At 47.7% G+C, this 18375-nt stretch overlaps 1 protein-coding gene across 1 annotated transcript; it reads right to left on the reverse strand.

Moving 5' to 3' along the window:
- Positions 1-512: 512 nt before the first annotated feature.
- On the reverse strand, positions 513-8380 carry FJX1 (four-jointed box kinase 1). Its single transcript, XM_069221832.1, has one exon. The coding sequence runs from the start codon at positions 4849-4851 to the stop codon at positions 3652-3654; it is 1200 nt and encodes a 399-aa protein (XP_069077933.1). The 5' UTR covers positions 4852-8380; the 3' UTR covers positions 513-3651.
- Between the last annotated feature and the right edge of the window lie 9995 nt (positions 8381-18375).

Raw genomic sequence — 18375 nt, forward strand, 5'->3', positions numbered from 1 at the left:
TATATATAAATATGACACACCTCCTCCAGACACACCAGTAAAAATTGTTCCCTAGTAATCCCCAAGGGTTACTTTTTAAATGGTATGTCTATAAAGCCGGTAATATATAGAAACGAGCAGCCCACAACATTTTGTTTCAAGCCACTGCAGAGGCTCGGAAAGTATATTGACAAACCTCCCTCCTGCTGGGGGCGACCATCTTCGGTCACGCGGGATTTCCGGAATGGATTGGATACCAGGGGATTTGCTCCCACCCCTCGGGTTCTACACCACAGTGACGTCACACAGGAATGTCCAGCTGTTCAAGATGGCCACCCCCATCAACAGCACCCCCAGGCATTCAAGACGAGTTTTAAAATAACCACCTGGGACTTGGAACAGGGCTGTGTGGTACATGACCTTCAATGTGTACATATAAAGCTCGCTGGAGTTTCTCTTAAATGCTACTGTAATGTGTAGTTTTAAAGCACGCTGCAAGAACCTGCACAAAATGCACCGTACTTTTACAAATGTTCACTTCGGAAAGTTTATTAGTTTCAAAATCATGAAATGTTCACCACAAAGGGATCTTACTTCAACCCATCACACCTGGCATGAGGACATGGGGCAAAATATATATAAAAAAATGCAACTGTCATGTTCTTTCACGAAAATATAATCAGAGCTGGTGTAGTTTTACAAGAACCGTATATACATACAAATGAAATCGTGTCAAATAAAAAGTCATTTTTAATATAAAAAAGTCAAAGTAAAGTGCATGAAAGCATGTTTTCGCAGTTTTAACACCAGGTTCAGAATACTGTCAGCACAAAGGTGTGATATCCATCGAAGTTCCACTAGGAAGCCTGTACTTTGTTACATCACCAGGGGTCAGGTATGTCCTTCTCTTGGCACAGAAGGGACATGCAGTGCTTAATTTGTAAATAAAGAGGTGCCGGTGCTCAAAGCCCTTCTCTTAAACACGAGACTGCTGTAATTAAATCTGCTAGCACTGAATACTGAGGCTGCGTAACCCTGAAGCCATCTCGGGCCTCTTCAACCCATTTACGGCCACCCACTGCCCCTTCAGCTCATCCTGCAACTTTCTACTTTCTTCCTCCATGACGCTTTTTAGTTTTTCCTTCTTCTGTCTTTCCCATATGTGTCTTTAGCTCGCAGCAAATGCGTTAGGCAGAAGAATAAGCCCCGGCCCACAAAAATAAGTGCCGGTACTCAGCACCGGAAACAACAAGCACAAATTAAGCACTGGTGACATGTCTTTGGGCACTGTAGGCAGCTTTGCAGGATTACAGCAGCCGAATATCTGCTTTCAAAGCACACCCGTGGCTATCGGGGAGATTAAATGTCACTGCAGATTAAATTACTCTGCTGTTTTGTTTCTGTCACAGTAACTCATCTCCGACCGATTTATGTCACAATCTCACTTTTAGAAACGCCCGATCTTGTTCAGAAAAAAGCAGGCAGACCACATTTTAAAAATAGATTTTAGGTTCAAGATTGTAGAAAACCGCATCGTTTGCTCCATAGTCAAAGCATGGTCCACTTCTTACCCTCAACAAGTGCCAGCGTCGCAGACATGAAAATAAAATATTTCTGAGATCGGACTACGGCCAAATAATATCAGATATATGATAAGTAAAAAATACTGATGGAAAACAGGCATACAGTGTAATGGACAGCAAAAACTCGTCTGACGTGAATACATCAGTTCTTGACTTCCCGGCAGCAAGTGAAACGTCTCTTTGTGTTCCCAATGTTTGGCAAATCATGGAACGGAGGTAAATGGAGACACACATTTTTTTTGCCCAGGATCACGCAAGTTGAGATTCGAACCCACGTCTCCCGGCTCTAAAAGCTGCAAATAACTATTTAAAATCATGTACAAATGAGCCATTCTCTAGCCGCTTAAAATGAGACGTCACCGAAAAAAACTAGACAGGAACAACGGCTATGGTTCGATGGCAAACGCGTGTGACCCCGTGATTCCTGGTCCTAAATTCTTTATAACTTTTTGGGACGTTTAATGTTTTTTTCAAACAGCCCATGCGCTGACAGGAACTGGGGATGTTTCATTGTGAAGGGGGCTTCTTGGCACCAAGGCACCTCCTACAGCCCTTGGGCTGCTTGAGACAGCCAGAGCTCGCCTAATTCCCACGGTCTGTGGAATGCCATGGGGGGAGTAGGTGGGGAGGGTAGTGGGGAGGGGGGGGAGGTGTTCTCACTGTATGCCCATGAAAGCCATTTAACATTGCACCCGCTGCTCGTGAAATCCCCTTTCTAAAAGCAGCATGGCACCTATTAAAAGTTATACGGGACAATGCATGCCCACAGCATCTGCCTGGGCTTTGATTCAGGGGGTCACACCCGAGAGGGTGCAGATTTCCTTGTTTTCACTCGCCACCAGGGAGCTCCGCATGAGGGTTGACTAAAGTTAGGCAACCCCTCCCCCCCACGGTGATCCCACACATACGGGTCCAAATAAGCAAGGCACCTTCTGGAATTCCAGGCATCCCAGACCTGCTTGACCCATTAACCCAAAGTTTTAGTCTGATGCAGAAAAGGCGCTATAGTTCAGCATTTTGCCAAACAACTGTCAACCAAGTTTTTTCACCACTTTCTACAGAAACGTCTCTGCTTAGCCAGGGAAAAGGTTGCTGCAAAGAACTCCCAAAGGCCATACAGGAATTTAGCATGTGACTTTATTTTGAGAGGGCCTGGTGGAAATAGGAAAAAGGCAGAATTTTCCACAGAATTCCTAGAGTTCTGTATACTTAGCTCAGAATACCCGTATTTGCCAGAATATTGTTTTATAATAGAATAGGTAATAGTGAGCTGAATAGAATATGTAACACCCCAGATCACAACTTTTCCACTGAAATATTAAAAGAATGAATAAAAAACAATTCCAGAAGAAATTCCAATGACCCCCTACTTAACCCGGAAACGACTAGAGAGATGCTGGAAAGGTCAGTGAGGGCGGTGCCTCGGAATACGGATAAAGGAAAAGTGCATCCCTGAGAATCGTTTCTTGTAAAACCAGTACAATTCCCACAGCAGTGACAGGAACATTCTTTACGCAGGTGTTTGCACCCTACTGATGTGTATTTTATTTTATGACTCCCAAAGCTTTCAGCACCAGGAATTCGCAAAAAAAGAATGTCCCTCAGTTGTGTTCCCTAATGTGTGGGTATGGTGTAGTTCCAAGTTATATGGCTTAGAAATCTTTTTAAGATGTCAAATAAAAAGTCAAAAGTCTAAAATGTTCTGCATTGTGTCAAATGTGTGGTGGGTAACTATTTATAATGACCTATAAGGCTATCCTGGAGTTCTGGTGACCAATACAAAGCATCGTGTCTTCTGCCTTGTGGTTTCTAATCATGTTACCTGAATTCCTGAATGGCACTATTGAACCACAAAGAGTTACCAACCGTGCGTCTTCTCTATACATACAGCCATATTTTATCATTCAACCCTTGGTCGCGTCAGTGCACCTTTTGATACAGAAGCCTAAAATAAACAGTAAATTTGAAGACAATGGTCCATAGGTGTCCAAGTGTCTCAGCTCCTGGAATGTTTTACATCCAACATATGTACATCTCGTTGGCCAGGTGTTGCGCAGTAGCTGGGTCCAGCGACTGCGCGGATACATCCTCAGCTATAGGCCGCTTGGCAGAGCGTAATATGCTTATACACCAGGTCTAACCTGTCCTGCAGGAGCTGGGCATGGTCTTCAGATAAAGGCCCCAAGTCCACGCCCAAGGGTTCCTGCTCCTGGTAGAGTCTCTGAAGCTCATAGGCCGTGTTCCTAAGTTTGTGGAGCTCCAGGATTTTCCCAGCTGTCCCTTTTCGGAAGAGACAGACGGACCTCAACAAGGGTTCGTTGTACTTATCCCACATGGCGCGCACCCTGTAACCATGGACCAGCCCAGCCTCGTTGTCTATGAAGACCAGTCCACCATTGGGTGTCTTGTGAAGGTTGCTGGTGGCCCTCTGCATCACTCGGGGGTCCCACTGGAGGCTGAACAGGTTGCTCACCAGCCTGTCAAAGTTGGCTGTCAAGTAGTCAAAAACGATGAGGTCGGTCCATTGCATCAGCTCCAACAGCTCAGCCTGGGTCCGGTTCTCCAAGTCAGCCCTGAGTGGACGCAGCCGCCCATCCTCAGACCTCAAGGCCTTGGGTGCCACCACATCGGTGAGGTTGTCTATCCATGGTGTCAAGCTAACAATGGACCCATCTGGCCACTGGGAGCCAAGCAGATCTTTTCTGACTTGTCCCCACTGTCCACTGTTGGCGCTCACCCTGGAGAGGGCCAGGGGAGGTACGTTCTTGATACCCAGGAGCCTGGCCAGGTAGAAGGAGAAGGTCTCTCCTTGGATTTGCTCCGGGTTAATTCCATACCTGATGCAGGCTTTGGAGCCATCTGCGAACCGTGCAAGCCGGTTGGAGGTGCGACCACAGCCCTTCTCCAGGGAGATAATGCGTGAAGTCCTGGCCCTCTCCACCCAGGAGCCTACCTGTGCATCCGAAAACCCTTCTGGAGATGCATCTTCGAGCGCGCTGCTCCAGAAGATGCCACCTTGCACCACGCTGTGTGGTCGCTGGTTCACAACGGTACCACCACTCTTGATCACCATGTCTGGTGAGCCGCCGTTCGAGCCTCTTTGGCCACCGGGCACGGTCAGCAGGGCTCGGAAAGTGTTTGGAGACCGTGCAGAGAGGTGGGATCGCTTGGTCCTGCGCTCCTGGCTCTCCTCCGGGGAACCCGCCAGCCCCATCCACAGCACGAGAGCACAGCCAACTAGGAAGAGAAGGGCCACTGCCACGGAGTGCAGAAACAGAAGTGGCTTCATCCCTGCTGCTGGAGCCTGTCAGGAAAGGTACTGCTGTCTCCCCATCAGGACTCCAAGGGCTGCCACTAGTGAGTGGCACTAGGGTGCACCAGTGTATCAGGTCATCCGTGGTCTACTGCCAGGTATTCATGCGCATCTCTGACCAATCCTCGTGCAAGTGGTCTGATCACCGCCGCAAGCTTATGCACAAAGTCGATCAGTGCTGGTCACGCTCTATTTTTACGCACAAGGCCTGGTCACCGCTGCACCCCCGTGCACAAGGTCTGGTTTCTGTTTAATTCTCAGGCATGCACGCGGTCTGAGGACCCCCACACATCCTCCTGCTAAGATCTTATGGCTGATGTACCCTTCTGCTGTATCCTTGGTCGGAAAGTCGGTTCACTGTGGTACCCTCACGCACAAAGTCCATCACTACTGTATCCTTGTGCACAAAGTCCGATCGCAGCTGTGATCTTGTGCACACGTTCAATCACACCTGTAAACTTTTCTGAAAAGCTCTGGTCACTGCTGCATCCTGGTGCACCAAGTATAAACACTGAAGCACCCACGTGCACGTGGTGGAGTACTGGAGAAAACCCGCGCAAAAGGTGAGATCACCGCTGCATCCTCGTGCACGAGGTCAGTCCGCTCCTGCATCTCATGTACACAAGCCGGTCACCGGTGTATCCTTATGCAGAAAGTCTGACGACAGGGGAGTCCTAGTGCCTAAAACAAGGCGCTGCTTCAGTTCCAAGCACGTCGTTTTGTCACTGCTGTATTCTCTTTCGCAATATCCGATTGCTGAGGTATCCTCGTGCACAAGCTCCGATCACTGCTTTATCCTTGTGCGCAAGGTCCGATCCCTGCTGTATCCTCGTGCACAAGGTCCGATCACTGCCGTATCCTTGTGCTCAAGGTCCGATCACCGCTGTATGCTCGTGCACAAGGTCCGATCACTGGTGTATCCTCGTGCACAAGGTCCGATCACTGCCGTATCCTCGTGCAGACGCTCGATGACTGCTGTACCCGAGTGACCCTGCTCAACAGCCCTTTGCAGTGAGCCTGCTGTAGCGCCTCGACAGCGCACACCATAAATCCTGCTGCTGCGCGGGTACAGTGGTGAGGCTGGGTGCAGAGCACGGACTCTGTGCTCCAAGGCGGCTGTGTAGCGCTATGTAGCCCAGATGGAGGAGGGGGGCGCATCCGGGAGCCTTCCTCGACCAATGAGCAGTGTCACAAGTCTGGTGCAAGGGGCTGCACTGTTATACAAGGGGACTGACAGCAACTGCACTGTATCCGCCGGGTCTCGGCGCTGTAGCGCGTAGTGACTGCCCCACAAAAGATCCAGTGTGTCTCTTTTACTGCTCGTGAACTCCAGCCAAGATGTCTCTGAATGACTGTTCCTCAACACACTCAGTGTGTCTCTGCTTTTCTGCGCACCATGCACTCCGGCTAAGATGTTTCTGAATGACTGCTCCACAACAGACCCATGGTGTCTCTGTTTTACTGCGCACGATGTCAGTCGCACCAGTTAGGATGTCTCTGAATGACTGCTCCACATCAGACCCAGGGTGTCTCTGTTTTACTGCGCACGATGTCAGTCGCACCAGTTAGGATGCCTCTGAATGACTGCTCTCTCTCGTATTGTGTCTCTTTTTCACTGCTCACCAGGCCAGGATCTGTAGTTAGGATGTCTCTGATCGACTGCTCGTTATTAGACCTGCTGCGTCTCTGTTTCAGTGCTCAACAGTTTATGCACTCCACCCAAGAGGTCTCTGAATAACTGCTCCTCGACAGACCCAGTGTGTCTCGCTTTTACTGCTCACCAAGTCAGGCACTGCAGGTAGGATGTCTCTGATTGACTGTTTCTTGACAGTCCAGCGTGTCTCTGTTTCACTGCTCAACAGCTCATGCACTCCAGCCAAGATGTCTCTGAATGACTGCTCCCCAACAGACCTCGGGTGTCTCTGCTTTACTGCTTCCAATACCCTCAGGGTTCCGTTTCACAGCTCTTCTTTAGCGCTTAGATCTCGATTTCAGTGCCCCCAAGCCATGCACGGTAACATGGGGTCTTCGTGGCAATAGCTGCACCAGTGGTAAAGCCCGTGTGTGTGTATGTATGGGGGGGGGGGGGGTTCATAGTGCCGCGCACTTTACGACCTTAAGCGCCTGGCTCCAGGATTCCACTGACCGCACTTCATCTAATCAATGTCCCGGCGGCTGTCTCTTCCCGGGCCTCGTGCATCAGGGGCACGGGGGCTGAACGATTATGTCCTCTCCAGAGCTCCGCCAGCCCTCTCCTGCAGCACTCTCCCTCGGCGTTCCTGCAGATCTCTCAGGGCACAGCTCACTGCACAGCTCCAGCTCTCTCCTGCAGCTCTACCAGTGCGCAGCTCACTGTACAGCTTCAGCTCTCTCCTGAAGCTCTCCCAGGATGCAGCTCCCTGCACAGGTCCAGTACTCTCTCCCAGCGCTCAAGCAGATCCCACAGGGTGCAGCTCACTGCACAGCTCCAGCTCTCTCCTGCAGCTCTCCCTCGAGGCAGCTGATTGCACAGGTCCAACTCTCTCCTGCAGTTCTCCCTCGATGCAACTCACTGTTCAGGTCCAGCTCTCTCCTGCAGCACTCTCTCTTTCAGAACTCCTGCAGATTCCCCAAGACGCAGCTCATTTCACATCTCCAGCTCTCTCCTGCAGCTCACTCGATGCAGCTCACTGCACAGGCCCAGCTCATCCTCGATGCAGCTCACTGTACAGGTCCAGCTCTCCCTAGATGCAGCTCACTGCACAGGTCCAGCTCTCTCCTGCAGCTCTCCCTCGATGTAGCTCACCGTATAGGTCCAGTGCAGCTCTCCCTCGATGCAGCTCACTGCACAAGTCCAGCTCTCTCCTGCAGCTCTCCCTCGATGCAGCTCACTGCACAGGTCCAGCTCTCTCCTGCAGCTCTCCCTCGATGCAGCTCACTGTACAGGTCAAGCTCTCTCCTGCAGCTCTCCCTCGATGCAGCTCACTGCACAGGCCCAGCTCTCTCCTGCAGCTCTCCCTCGATGCAGCTCACTGTACAGGTCAAGCTCTCTCCTGCAGCACTCTCTCTTTTATCACTCCTGCAGATTCCACAAGACGCAGCTCACTGCACAGCTCCAGCGCTCTCCTGCAGATCCCCAAGATACAACTCACTCCACAGCTCCAACTCTCTCCTGCAGCACTCTTTCTCCCAGCACTACTGCAGATCCCCGGGGATGCAGTTCACTGCACAGCCCTAGGTCCCTCCTTCAGCCCTCCTGGGCTGCAGCTCCTTCTGATCTGGGTGCAGAGAGAGACTCTGTCCTTCAGGGCTCTGTGCAGCTCCCTCAGGGCTCTGTGCAGCTCTCCTTGGGGGCAGCTCATTCAGGGCTCTGTGCAGCTCTCCCTGGGTGCAGCTCCTTCAGTTCTCTGTGCCGCTCTCCCCTGTGCAGCTCCTCGAGGCACCCCTTATCTGTGGCTCCTCCACCAGCTCAGATCCTCTCACAATGACTCTCCGAGCAGGGATTGAAATTCCTGGCACCCAGGACGCAGGAAGCAGAATGGGCTGGGGGCTGGGCACCGAGGCTCCGCCCCTCTTAAACAGGCCACGTGAGGCGGCCTCGGTGGACCCCACCCGGAGGCATCCTGCAGCCATGTGCGCGGATCTCAGGCATGTGCAGGGACAGTGCGTGCACGCGTCGTGCGTGTGCTCGTGTGCTGGCGCTTTACACTGTTATCCATACCCTGACTTCACCTTACTTCACACATTTCTCCAGAACGGATAACAAATGCCCAAAAGCCAGGGGGTGGGTAGTAATGCCTGCAGCATTTGCAGACTTCAGTAGAAAGGCGATTTCAGGAAATCGCAAAGCACAAAGAAGTAGTAACACGTGCAAGCTCACAGGCTGGGTGGAAATTCACTTCTTGGAGCAGTCTAGCTCAATGGCTCTTCGGATGTACCTCTTCTAGGTGCACAACCTAACTCACTACTCATTTCCACTTCTCGGAACAATCTAATTTCTTTGATATGAGTCCCAAATGTAGTAAACAGGCTCACGCTCGAATCCCACACCTCGGAGCGCAGTCTCACTCACTGAGCGTGAGTCTCACGCTTTGCAGCACATCCAGGAGGTCTCTAGAAGCGATTTTTTTGGGAGGGACACTCATTCTATATTTACATATATGTTTAAAATGTTTAAATCTGACTTTGTATGTTTCCTCTAAGACATGGATATATCCACACATAAAAATCAGATTTAAACATTTCAAGCAAGCAACACTGCTTTACAAAGGCAGGTAGCAGGCAAATGTATGTGTCTGCAAGGTGCATGTCTGTTTTCTCTGAGTCGCCTGCTAGTGCATGTCAGCATCAGTGGTGGTTGGCATGGGCGTAGCTTTTATTGGTGCAGCAGGTGCAGTGGCAATAGGGGCCAGAGGCCTTTAGGGTACCACTGCACCTGCAGTGGTCATTTCCTTCCTTGCACTAGGACTCATGATACACTGCCTACTCTCCTGGTGGTCGGGCATGTGATGGATGGGTGGGGGCAGGACAAAGAGAGCTGGGGCACACGCCCCATCTGTTTCTCCTCTAGTGAGGGCGCTATTTTTTCTTGTCATTATGAATTCTACATCTTCCAGCGTTTGTCGATTCTCACCGTGTGTGAATCTCAAACACTGGTGCGCAATCTGTCTCACTGGGAGTGAATGTCACATCTATGAGCACAGTCTCTCTCAATGGGTATGAATGTCACATTTTGGGGCACAGTCTCTCTCATTGGATGCAGGCTCACCCCTTGCTGAACTGTCCCATTTTGTGCAAGTCGTATAGCACGGAGTGCGGTTTCACTCGCTGAGTGTGACTTTCTTGGTGCACAGTCCTATGTGACTTCCACGCCTTAATGCAATGTCTTATGTGCGGTGAGTTCCGCCATCCCACTGAACAGCTGAGTCCAAATATGGGTGCATGGTCGAACCTTATGGAAAAATCCCACCGTTTGGTTCGCAGCCTCACTCAGTGAGTGAGTTCCACACCTCATTGCACTGTCACCCGCTTTAGTTGCACGAGTAAAAGTGACGCAAGCGAAAAATTAGATTTATGAAGCCACGCAAGACTACCATGATTGGCCCTGCGTTGCATCATAAGTCTCGGGTAATGCTACGTAGCGCAATCACTGCGTTGCTTTACTCTGCGCCAGGGAGGCGTTTCCACTGTTGTTTGGATTTGGAAGTAGGTTTATAATTTTCACAGGTGATCAGCAACAAGTTATATTTATGAATTGTGATTTGTCGGAGATCGATCTTCAAGGCAAGTATGTATATATATTTTCTTGTAAGAGATGATTTTGCTAAAAGTGTAAATGGGTAAAAGTCGGTGTTCCCATGCAACATCCATGGATTTTGACACATTCCCAGATTTACAAGCCTTACTGAACACATGTTCTCTTTCGACGCAAGTTTAGTGACTTGGATCACACGGGGAGAGAGAGAATATTGAGAAGACCATATGTCCCACACATATATGTGGTACGTTTTCTTAAACTCACCAGAATATATATATACATGAACCCACGTGTATGCCTTTCCATATTTTTAAGTGTGCGAGTTTCGGCTGCAGCACCCCCACACTCCTTCCTAGCACTTGCATCTTACAGGGAAGACACACAGACCTACTCAGCCTTTCATCCTTCTGATGATGGCAAATTAATTCCTATTAAACTGATTGATTTTAACGCCTGTTATTGGCGTTGCTTAGAGAATAAAGTAGCGTTGTACCAAGCGCTATAGCAAAACAAATATATAGCAAATCATTTATAAGGACACAGGAACCCTCAGCATCATCGCTGTGTTTTTCTTGGCCTCAAGTTCCTGCTCTCAGCATGTCGCTGCTGTAATCGTGCAGATTCGGATACGGCCTGGCCCTGCCTAGTTTATCAGAATATTAAAATAGCCTCGTGTTTTCGTATCTGATTTGTTTAGCGCTTCAACCCAGTGAATCAAATCTCACAGGAAAACCGTCATTTCCTGTCTTGCAAGAAACTATAATGTGCCCGTTATGTTTTCCATAGAATAAAAGGTTGCTTTCAGCCGTTAAAATAAAAATAATCTTAGCTGGTTGTTTCCAAAGCGATGGTTTGTTCACGCAAAAAAACATGGTAACGTGCGCCCTCCAGTGACCATAGACGTTATTGTCACAATCCAGAATTTAAATTCAGCCTCTTAGATTTCATGATAAAATAGACATGATCTACTTGCCAGTAGAGTTTAGTTTCTGTCTTTTTTTTTCTTGTTTTAGTTTTTTTCTTCTTTTTTTCTAATGTCTTCCTTTTATCTTCCATTTACTAAAACCTGCTCATTCTTTTTCCACTATTTCCTGGTCGTTGCTCTTTTAATCACTCCATTACCCTTTTTCTTGCCTTGCATTTCCTCTTTATTTTGATGATGTTTATGATTAAATGCAACAACATCGATGATGACAATAACAACGTTACATTGCTTCCTCTTTTTATACTATTCTCTTCATCCCTTTCTGCTAAATGCACTATTTTCTTTAGTGTTTTTTTAAATTTTATTTCTTCTTTCCTTCCTTTTTCTTTCAGTTTCACTATCGTAATTTAATTCTCTTTATTTCCTTCCTTTCCCAATTAATTTCACTTTTCTCCCTTTTATTTCTCTTTCTTCCCTTATTCCATTCTCTTCTTCGCTATTGCTTTTCTCTTTTTTCCTGCGTTCTCTGTCCCTTGCTTACTTTCATTTTCTAAATTCCTTTGTTCATTCTTCCCCCTGTCTTCTTTTACATTATTACTCTTCTTCGTTTCTGCCATTTTGGCTGGCACCGTTAAGGTGACCTCCTTTTTTCTCCTTCCTTTTTTTCTTCTCTTCTTTTTCTTTTAGGCTCATTAATTCATCCTTTTCCTCTCTCGGTATTTATTTCATTATGTTGTACCTTTCTAAAGTGTGTGTTTTTCTCTTTTGTTCTCATGCCTTTAATATTTTCTCTAGTTCTTTCGCATCGTCATTCATCCTTTCTGTCGGTTTTATTCTGTTCGTTTTTTCACTTTACTTCTTTATTTCTGAGTTACTCTTTATTTATTTCTTTTCCTCTCACCAAACACCGCTTGTTCTTGCAACCGTATGTCGCTTTTGGGAATTCACCGAGTGTGCATCTGTCCCATGAGGTCCAGAAAGAACAGGCTGACACTAAAATCCGAAGGTAGAAGCCACTGAATCCAAGGGCCTCATCTCTGCCCCATCATGCCCTAAAAAAGTCGAGGGCACAGCTGCACGCACACCTTACAGCTCACGCCACTCTTAGTCTGTGCCCATATGCAGCAATGGCAGCTGAAATGGTTTTAGATAACAATAAATAAGGAATAGTTATCATTTGTAATTACAAATCAACGTGCAGGCACAATGTGAGGCACGAATCCCCTCGCCTGATGCAATTTTATCTGAAGTTCCCCTGTGATATTTTATTTTTGGGTCATTCTAAGAAGCACCTCTCAAATTGCACATTTCCTACCCCTCACTCGTAAACCCGGGACAAGAAAGATCCTTTACTGGTCTCACCCCACAAAGTCTCAAGAGGTTTTCTCCTTCGATCCCTTGCCCTATGTCCTGATTGGCTGTAGTCGTGCCCTAGGCTCGGAGAGCAGAAGTTGCACCATTAGGGGATGATCATTGCACCTTTATGTAAATTACAATTAGTGACCTTTCGTAACTTGGACTCATTTGTATTCATTTAAATTGAATGAGAATCAGTTTTTGTAATCCGTGTCTGCATTGCTATCACAACAGCGATCACAAAATATCGGACATAGTGCGGGAGGAGGGGTGAGTGTCATTACCTTCGGTGCACCTATCAGTGGGATTGCTCTAAGGATATCACACGCTTGCTTTTGGATGAAAATTGAAGTTTACCGGAAGATGGGTGCTCTCTACAGAGTATCAGCGAGATGCGCCCAGCCACCAGCTCACCCACCCCCTCTGCATCCCCTCGGCCTCTGGGGGGGGAGTACTCAAATAATCATGCCAGAGCAGAGCACCTGAGAGCATCTGAACCTGTTGTCTCAGAGGCGTCACCCGCTTCAATGCGCTTCAGTGGCAGGACCAGTCTGCTCCTCCCAGCATCATCTGTAAGGATGAAAGCCTGGCCCAAGGTGACTGGTTGGATTTGTACACTGTGAAGATGCCCACAGGTTAACTACTTGCAGGGTTTGCTGCCCAGCTGTCAAGGAATGGGAATATAAGCAACAGCCTCATCCAGTGCTCAGAACTACAGGGATCAAGACCTGCATGGACCCTGAGGGGCATATTTATCAATCTTTCACGCAGCACATCGCAGCAGGCCATCATGTTGCGCTCCATGAAAGGGCAGGAATGCCTTTTATTTACCATTATATGGCGCATTCCTGTCATTTCCTATCACTGGTGCACTTTAGCTGCCTAGCGCCAACGCAGGCAACCTTGCATCATGTTCCATGGGTGCCTGCTTTGTAAGCAGGATTGTTTTTGTGCAGGTGCACCTTCCTGCACAAAACAATCCTTAGAGGCATTTTTCTCTTTTCATGTCTTTCTATATGTGCTGCAGAACGTAGCACACTTACAAAGAGGAAACAATAATAAATACATATATTTCTCCCCATTGCGCCTCTGGTAGGGAGGTGTACAATTCTGATGCATTCCCAGGTCTACCAGTGTTGGTAAATCTGGGAATGTGTCAGAATCCCTGGGTGGATTCGTGGGAACACCCACGCTCCCTCCCTGGAATGCCTCCCTGCCGCAGAGTAACCCAAGGCAGTGATTTCTGCTGCCTTGCATGACTCTAGATTAATGAAGCTACACAGGGCCATGCAAAGTGACCTTGGTGGCTTGATAAATCTCATTTAGGTTTTGCATCATCCTTGCTTCCCCTTGCATGGCGCAAAGGCATCACAAAACCTAGATAAATCTGGAACTGAATGCGGAGATGCAGGATTCTCGTTTATTCAAGGCTAGACCTTAACCCGGTGCTCCCCTGATTTTCTGCTGCTTGCTCTGCTTTTGCCGTTGACCTTGTGTTTGTGGAATCCACAGCCCGTTCAAGGAGTCCACAACCTACAAACTAGGACAATCAATGGCCTTCTCCAACCCTCACCAGAGACCTGGTTATGGCTGCCCTGGGTTGAGATACAAGTGCAGGTGACCTTGTGAACATCCCCCCCTCTCTTCCTGTGCTGTCTTTCCCCTTTATAGACCGGCCCCTAGTTTGTCCTTTCACGGGGCGAAGCCACCTCTGTCTGATGTGGCTATGAAGATAGGCCTTGCACCAGCGTTGGAAAAGGATCTTGCTACCCTACCAGGTACCGGAGAGGTCCATCACCCGGCCGTCTTGCTTGCTAGGTGGATCCAAAGCTTGAACAGGGCCCTGTGTGGCTCTTGTGTGCGCCCTTTGCCTTGGTGAGCTCAATCCTGCAATTTGCCCTTAGGGTCAAAATCGTGCATTATGACCTTCAGTGTCAAGATCAGTCCATGACATGGAGTCGTGGACTCAGTGTTAGCACTTTTGGGTAATTTGATGTACAGCTTTTGAAGTGCTGTGACAACCTTGAACCGGGTGAGAAGGAATGGTTCCTGGGTAAAAACCTTGGCCATGTGTAGTTTGCCTCTTTTTGCGTTCCGCATATTGGGTTTTTCGTTCTAATTTTACTAGTGAGTGCAATCTGCTTGTGATAACAAAGAGTGAAGTAGGCGCCATCATGCTGGTGAGAAGAGTGGTGGTCAGATTTCCTCCCATGGGGTATCATTGATCTTATTTTCCTTTAAGAGGGGGACACCCACTTTATGGATATGGGCAGCACTGCATAGTTTGGTTGTGAGGTGAGCTGCTGTATTACATTAAATATTATACAGCATCAAGTCTCGATCTTCTCATCAGTAGACCAGAGGTGCTTGTCCAGGCTACAGCACTGAGTTAAGACTGCTTTGCCTCTCTCTCATGCTAAGTGCCCAAGAGCTTGGGCTGAAGACAACACATGCAGCGCACACAATCTCACCTTTCATGCTGTTATGTGGTCCAGGGCCGGCTTTTGGGCGGTGCGAGGGGTGCGGCCGCACCGGGCGCTGACCTCCAGGGGGCGCTGTGTTTAGCAATAACTTCCGAAACTTGCGATTTAAAATCACCTGCTGAAAAGTTCCTTGTGCGTTTAGCCTTCAAGAAACAATTAAAATGTGAAGATGCCTCTTGTGATTAATGTTCCTGCTAGAGACAGAGAGAGATGGGAGTTTTGTCTAGTGGCAGCTTTGACTCAACATAAAGTAGCATAGAGGGTTAATGTGCCTGCGGCAAAAAACTGAACTATGGTGCATATTTAAGAAAAGTGGTGCTGCACACGGTGCAGCGCCACTTTTCTTGCATCCCTGTGCGCCCCCCCCAACGCTACCATGTGTGCGTCATATTTAACATACGGTGTAGCATGGCGGTAGTTAGGGGACTAGCGTCAGAATTTTTTACGCTAGTCTGATGGTTTGCAGGATTAGCGTAAAAAATGTTGGTGCTAAACTTGCAAAGCACACATAGACCCATTGTAACCAATGGAAGCCTCCTTTTAATGCCTGCTCTGAGCAGGCTTTAAAAGTGCCAGAAAAAATGACGCAAACAAATCTGACAGATTTCTTTGCGTCATTTTTTTGGCCACCCTAACGGGGGATGCCCCCTTTGCATACATTATGCCTGGAGCAGGCATAATGTAGCGCAAAGTGTTACAAAGTGGTGCTATACATGCATTGCACCTCTTTGTAAATATGGCGCAGCATTTTTGGCCTTCTAATGCCACATTAGCGTAACAAAAAGACACTAATGTGGCATTAGAATGGCACTAGAGGCTCTTAAATATGCCCCTATGGCAGTGCTTAATTTGTGCTTCTTTTTTCCGTGGCGGAGCACCTGCACTTATTTTTGAAGGCCGGCGCTTATTTTTTCTGCTTCAAACAAATACTGCAAGAAAAAGACACATATGGGAAAGACGGAGGAAGAGAAAAACGAAAAAGCGTCTCAATGGGAAAAAGCAGAAATCCGCAAGAGTGAGCTGAAGGGGCAGGGAGCACCTGTAAATGGATTGAAGAGACCCGAGATGGCTTCAGGATTACACTGCCTCTGTATTCTGTGTTTACACATTTGATTGCAGCAGCGTGTTTAAGAGGAGGGTGTTGGGCACCGGCACCTTTTTATTTACAAATTAAGCACTGCCCTATGGGGCATATTTGAAAAAAGAGGCACTGCACACAGGGCTGTGCCACTTTTCATGTACCCATTAGCACCCCCCCTAACGCCACCATGTGTGAGTCATATTTAAAACATGGCGCACCATGGCGGTAGTTAGGGGACTAGCATTATAATTTTTTATGCTAGGAAGGTGCTTTGCAGGATTAGCATAAAAAATGTTGACACTAATCCTGCAAAGTACACAGAGCCCATTGTAACCAATGGAAGCCTCCTTTAAATGCCTGCTCTGAGCAGGCGTTAAAAGTGCCAGAAAAAAATGACAGAAAGAAATCTGTCTGATTTCTTTGCTCCAATTTTTTGGACCCCCTAACAGGGGGATGGCCCCTTTGCATACATTATGCCTGGAGCAGACATAATGTAGAGCAAAGGGTTACAAAGTGGCACAATGCATGCATTGCACCACTTTGTGAAAATGGCGCAGCGTTTTTGGCCTTCTAACGCCACATTAGCTTAAAAAAACATTACACTAATGTGGCATTAGGATGGCACTAGGGGCTCTTAAATATGCCCCTATGGGGAATATTTGAAGAAAGTGGCACTGCACACAGTGCTGCACCACTTTTCATGGGTCCCTTAGCTCTCCCCTAACGCCACCATGTGTGCGCTGTATTTAAAATACTGCGCAACATGGGGGTAGTTAGGGGACTAGTATCAGAATTTTTGATGCTAGTCCGGCACTTTGCAGGATTAGCTTAAAAAATGTTGATGCTAATCCTGCAAAGCACCCAGAGGCCCCTTGTAACCAACAGAAGTCTCCTTTTAAAGCCTGCTCTGAGCAGGCGTTGAAAGTGCTGGAAAAAATGATGCAAAGAAATCTGTCAGATTTCTTTGCTACATTTTTTTGCCCCCCCTCCCCCCCCTAACGGGGGAATGGCACCTTTGCATACATTGCGCCTGGTGAAGGCATAATGTAGCGCCAAGGGTTACAAAGTGGCTCGAGGCATGCATTGCACCTCTTTGTAAATATGGTGCAGCGTTTTTGGCCTTCTAACGCCACATTAGTGTAAAAAAATGACACTAATGTGGTGTTAGAATGGCACTAAAGGCTCTTAAATATGCCCCTATGGCAGTGCTTAATTTGTGCTTCTTGTTTCCGGTGCATAGCACCTGCACTTACTTTTGAGCGCTGGCGCGTATTTTTCTGCCTCAGGCATTTACTGCGAGAAAAAGACACATATGGGAAAGACGGAGGAAGACTAAAACGAAAAAGCGTCACAATGGGAAAAAGCAGAAATCTGCAAGAGTGAGGTGAAGGGGGAGGGAGCGGCTGTAAATGGATTTAAGAGGCCCGAGATGGCTTCAGGATTGCGCTGCCTCTGTATTCCGTGTTCACACATTTAATTGGAGCAGCCACGTGTTTAAAAGGAGGGCTTTGGGCACCAGCAACTTTTTATTTACAAATTAAGCACTGCCCTATGGGGCATATTTGAAAAAAGTGGCGCTGTACATAGGGCTGTGCCACTTTTCTTGTACCCCTTTGCACCTCCCCTAACGCCACCATGTGTGTGTCATATTTAAAATATGGGGCACCATGGCGGTAGTTAGGGGACCAGCATTAGAATTTTTTATGCTAGTCTGGCACTTTGCAGAATTAGCATAAACATTTTTTACACTAATCCTGCAAAGTACACAGAGGCCCATGGTAACCAATGGAAGCCTCCTTTTAATGCCTGCTCTGAGCAGGCATTAAAAGTGCCATAAAAAACATGATGCAAAGAAATCTGTCAGATTTCTTTGCTCCATTTTTTTGTCCCCCCTAACGGGGGATGGCCCCTTTGCATACATTATGCCTGGCACAGGAATAATGTAGCGCAAAGAGTTACAAAGTGGCGCAATGCATGCATTACACCACTTTGTAAATATGGCGCAGCGTTTTTGGCCTTCTAACGCCACTTTTGCTTAAAAAAACATTACACTAAAGGGGCGTTAGAATGGCACTAGGGGCTCTTAAATATGCCCCTTAGGGGCATATTTGAAGAAAGTGGCGCTGCACACTGTGCAGCACCACTTTTCATGCGCCCCTCAGCTCTCCCCTAACCCCACCATGTGTGCGCTGTATTTAAAATATGGTGCAACATGGGGGTAGATAGGGGACTAGAATCAGAATTTTTGACGCTAGTCCGGCGCTTTGCAGGATTAGCATAAAAAATGTTGATGCTAATCCTGCAAAGCACCCAGAGGCCCCTTGTAACCAACAGAAGTCTCCTTTTAACGCCTGCTCTGAGCAGGTGTTAAAAGTGCCAGAAAAAAATGACGCATAGAAATCTGTCAGATTTCTTTGCG

The sequence above is a fragment of the Pleurodeles waltl genome, chromosome 3_1, assembly GCF_031143425.1.
Source record: "Pleurodeles waltl isolate 20211129_DDA chromosome 3_1, aPleWal1.hap1.20221129, whole genome shotgun sequence".
Lineage (NCBI taxonomy): Eukaryota > Metazoa > Chordata > Amphibia > Caudata > Salamandridae > Pleurodeles > Pleurodeles waltl.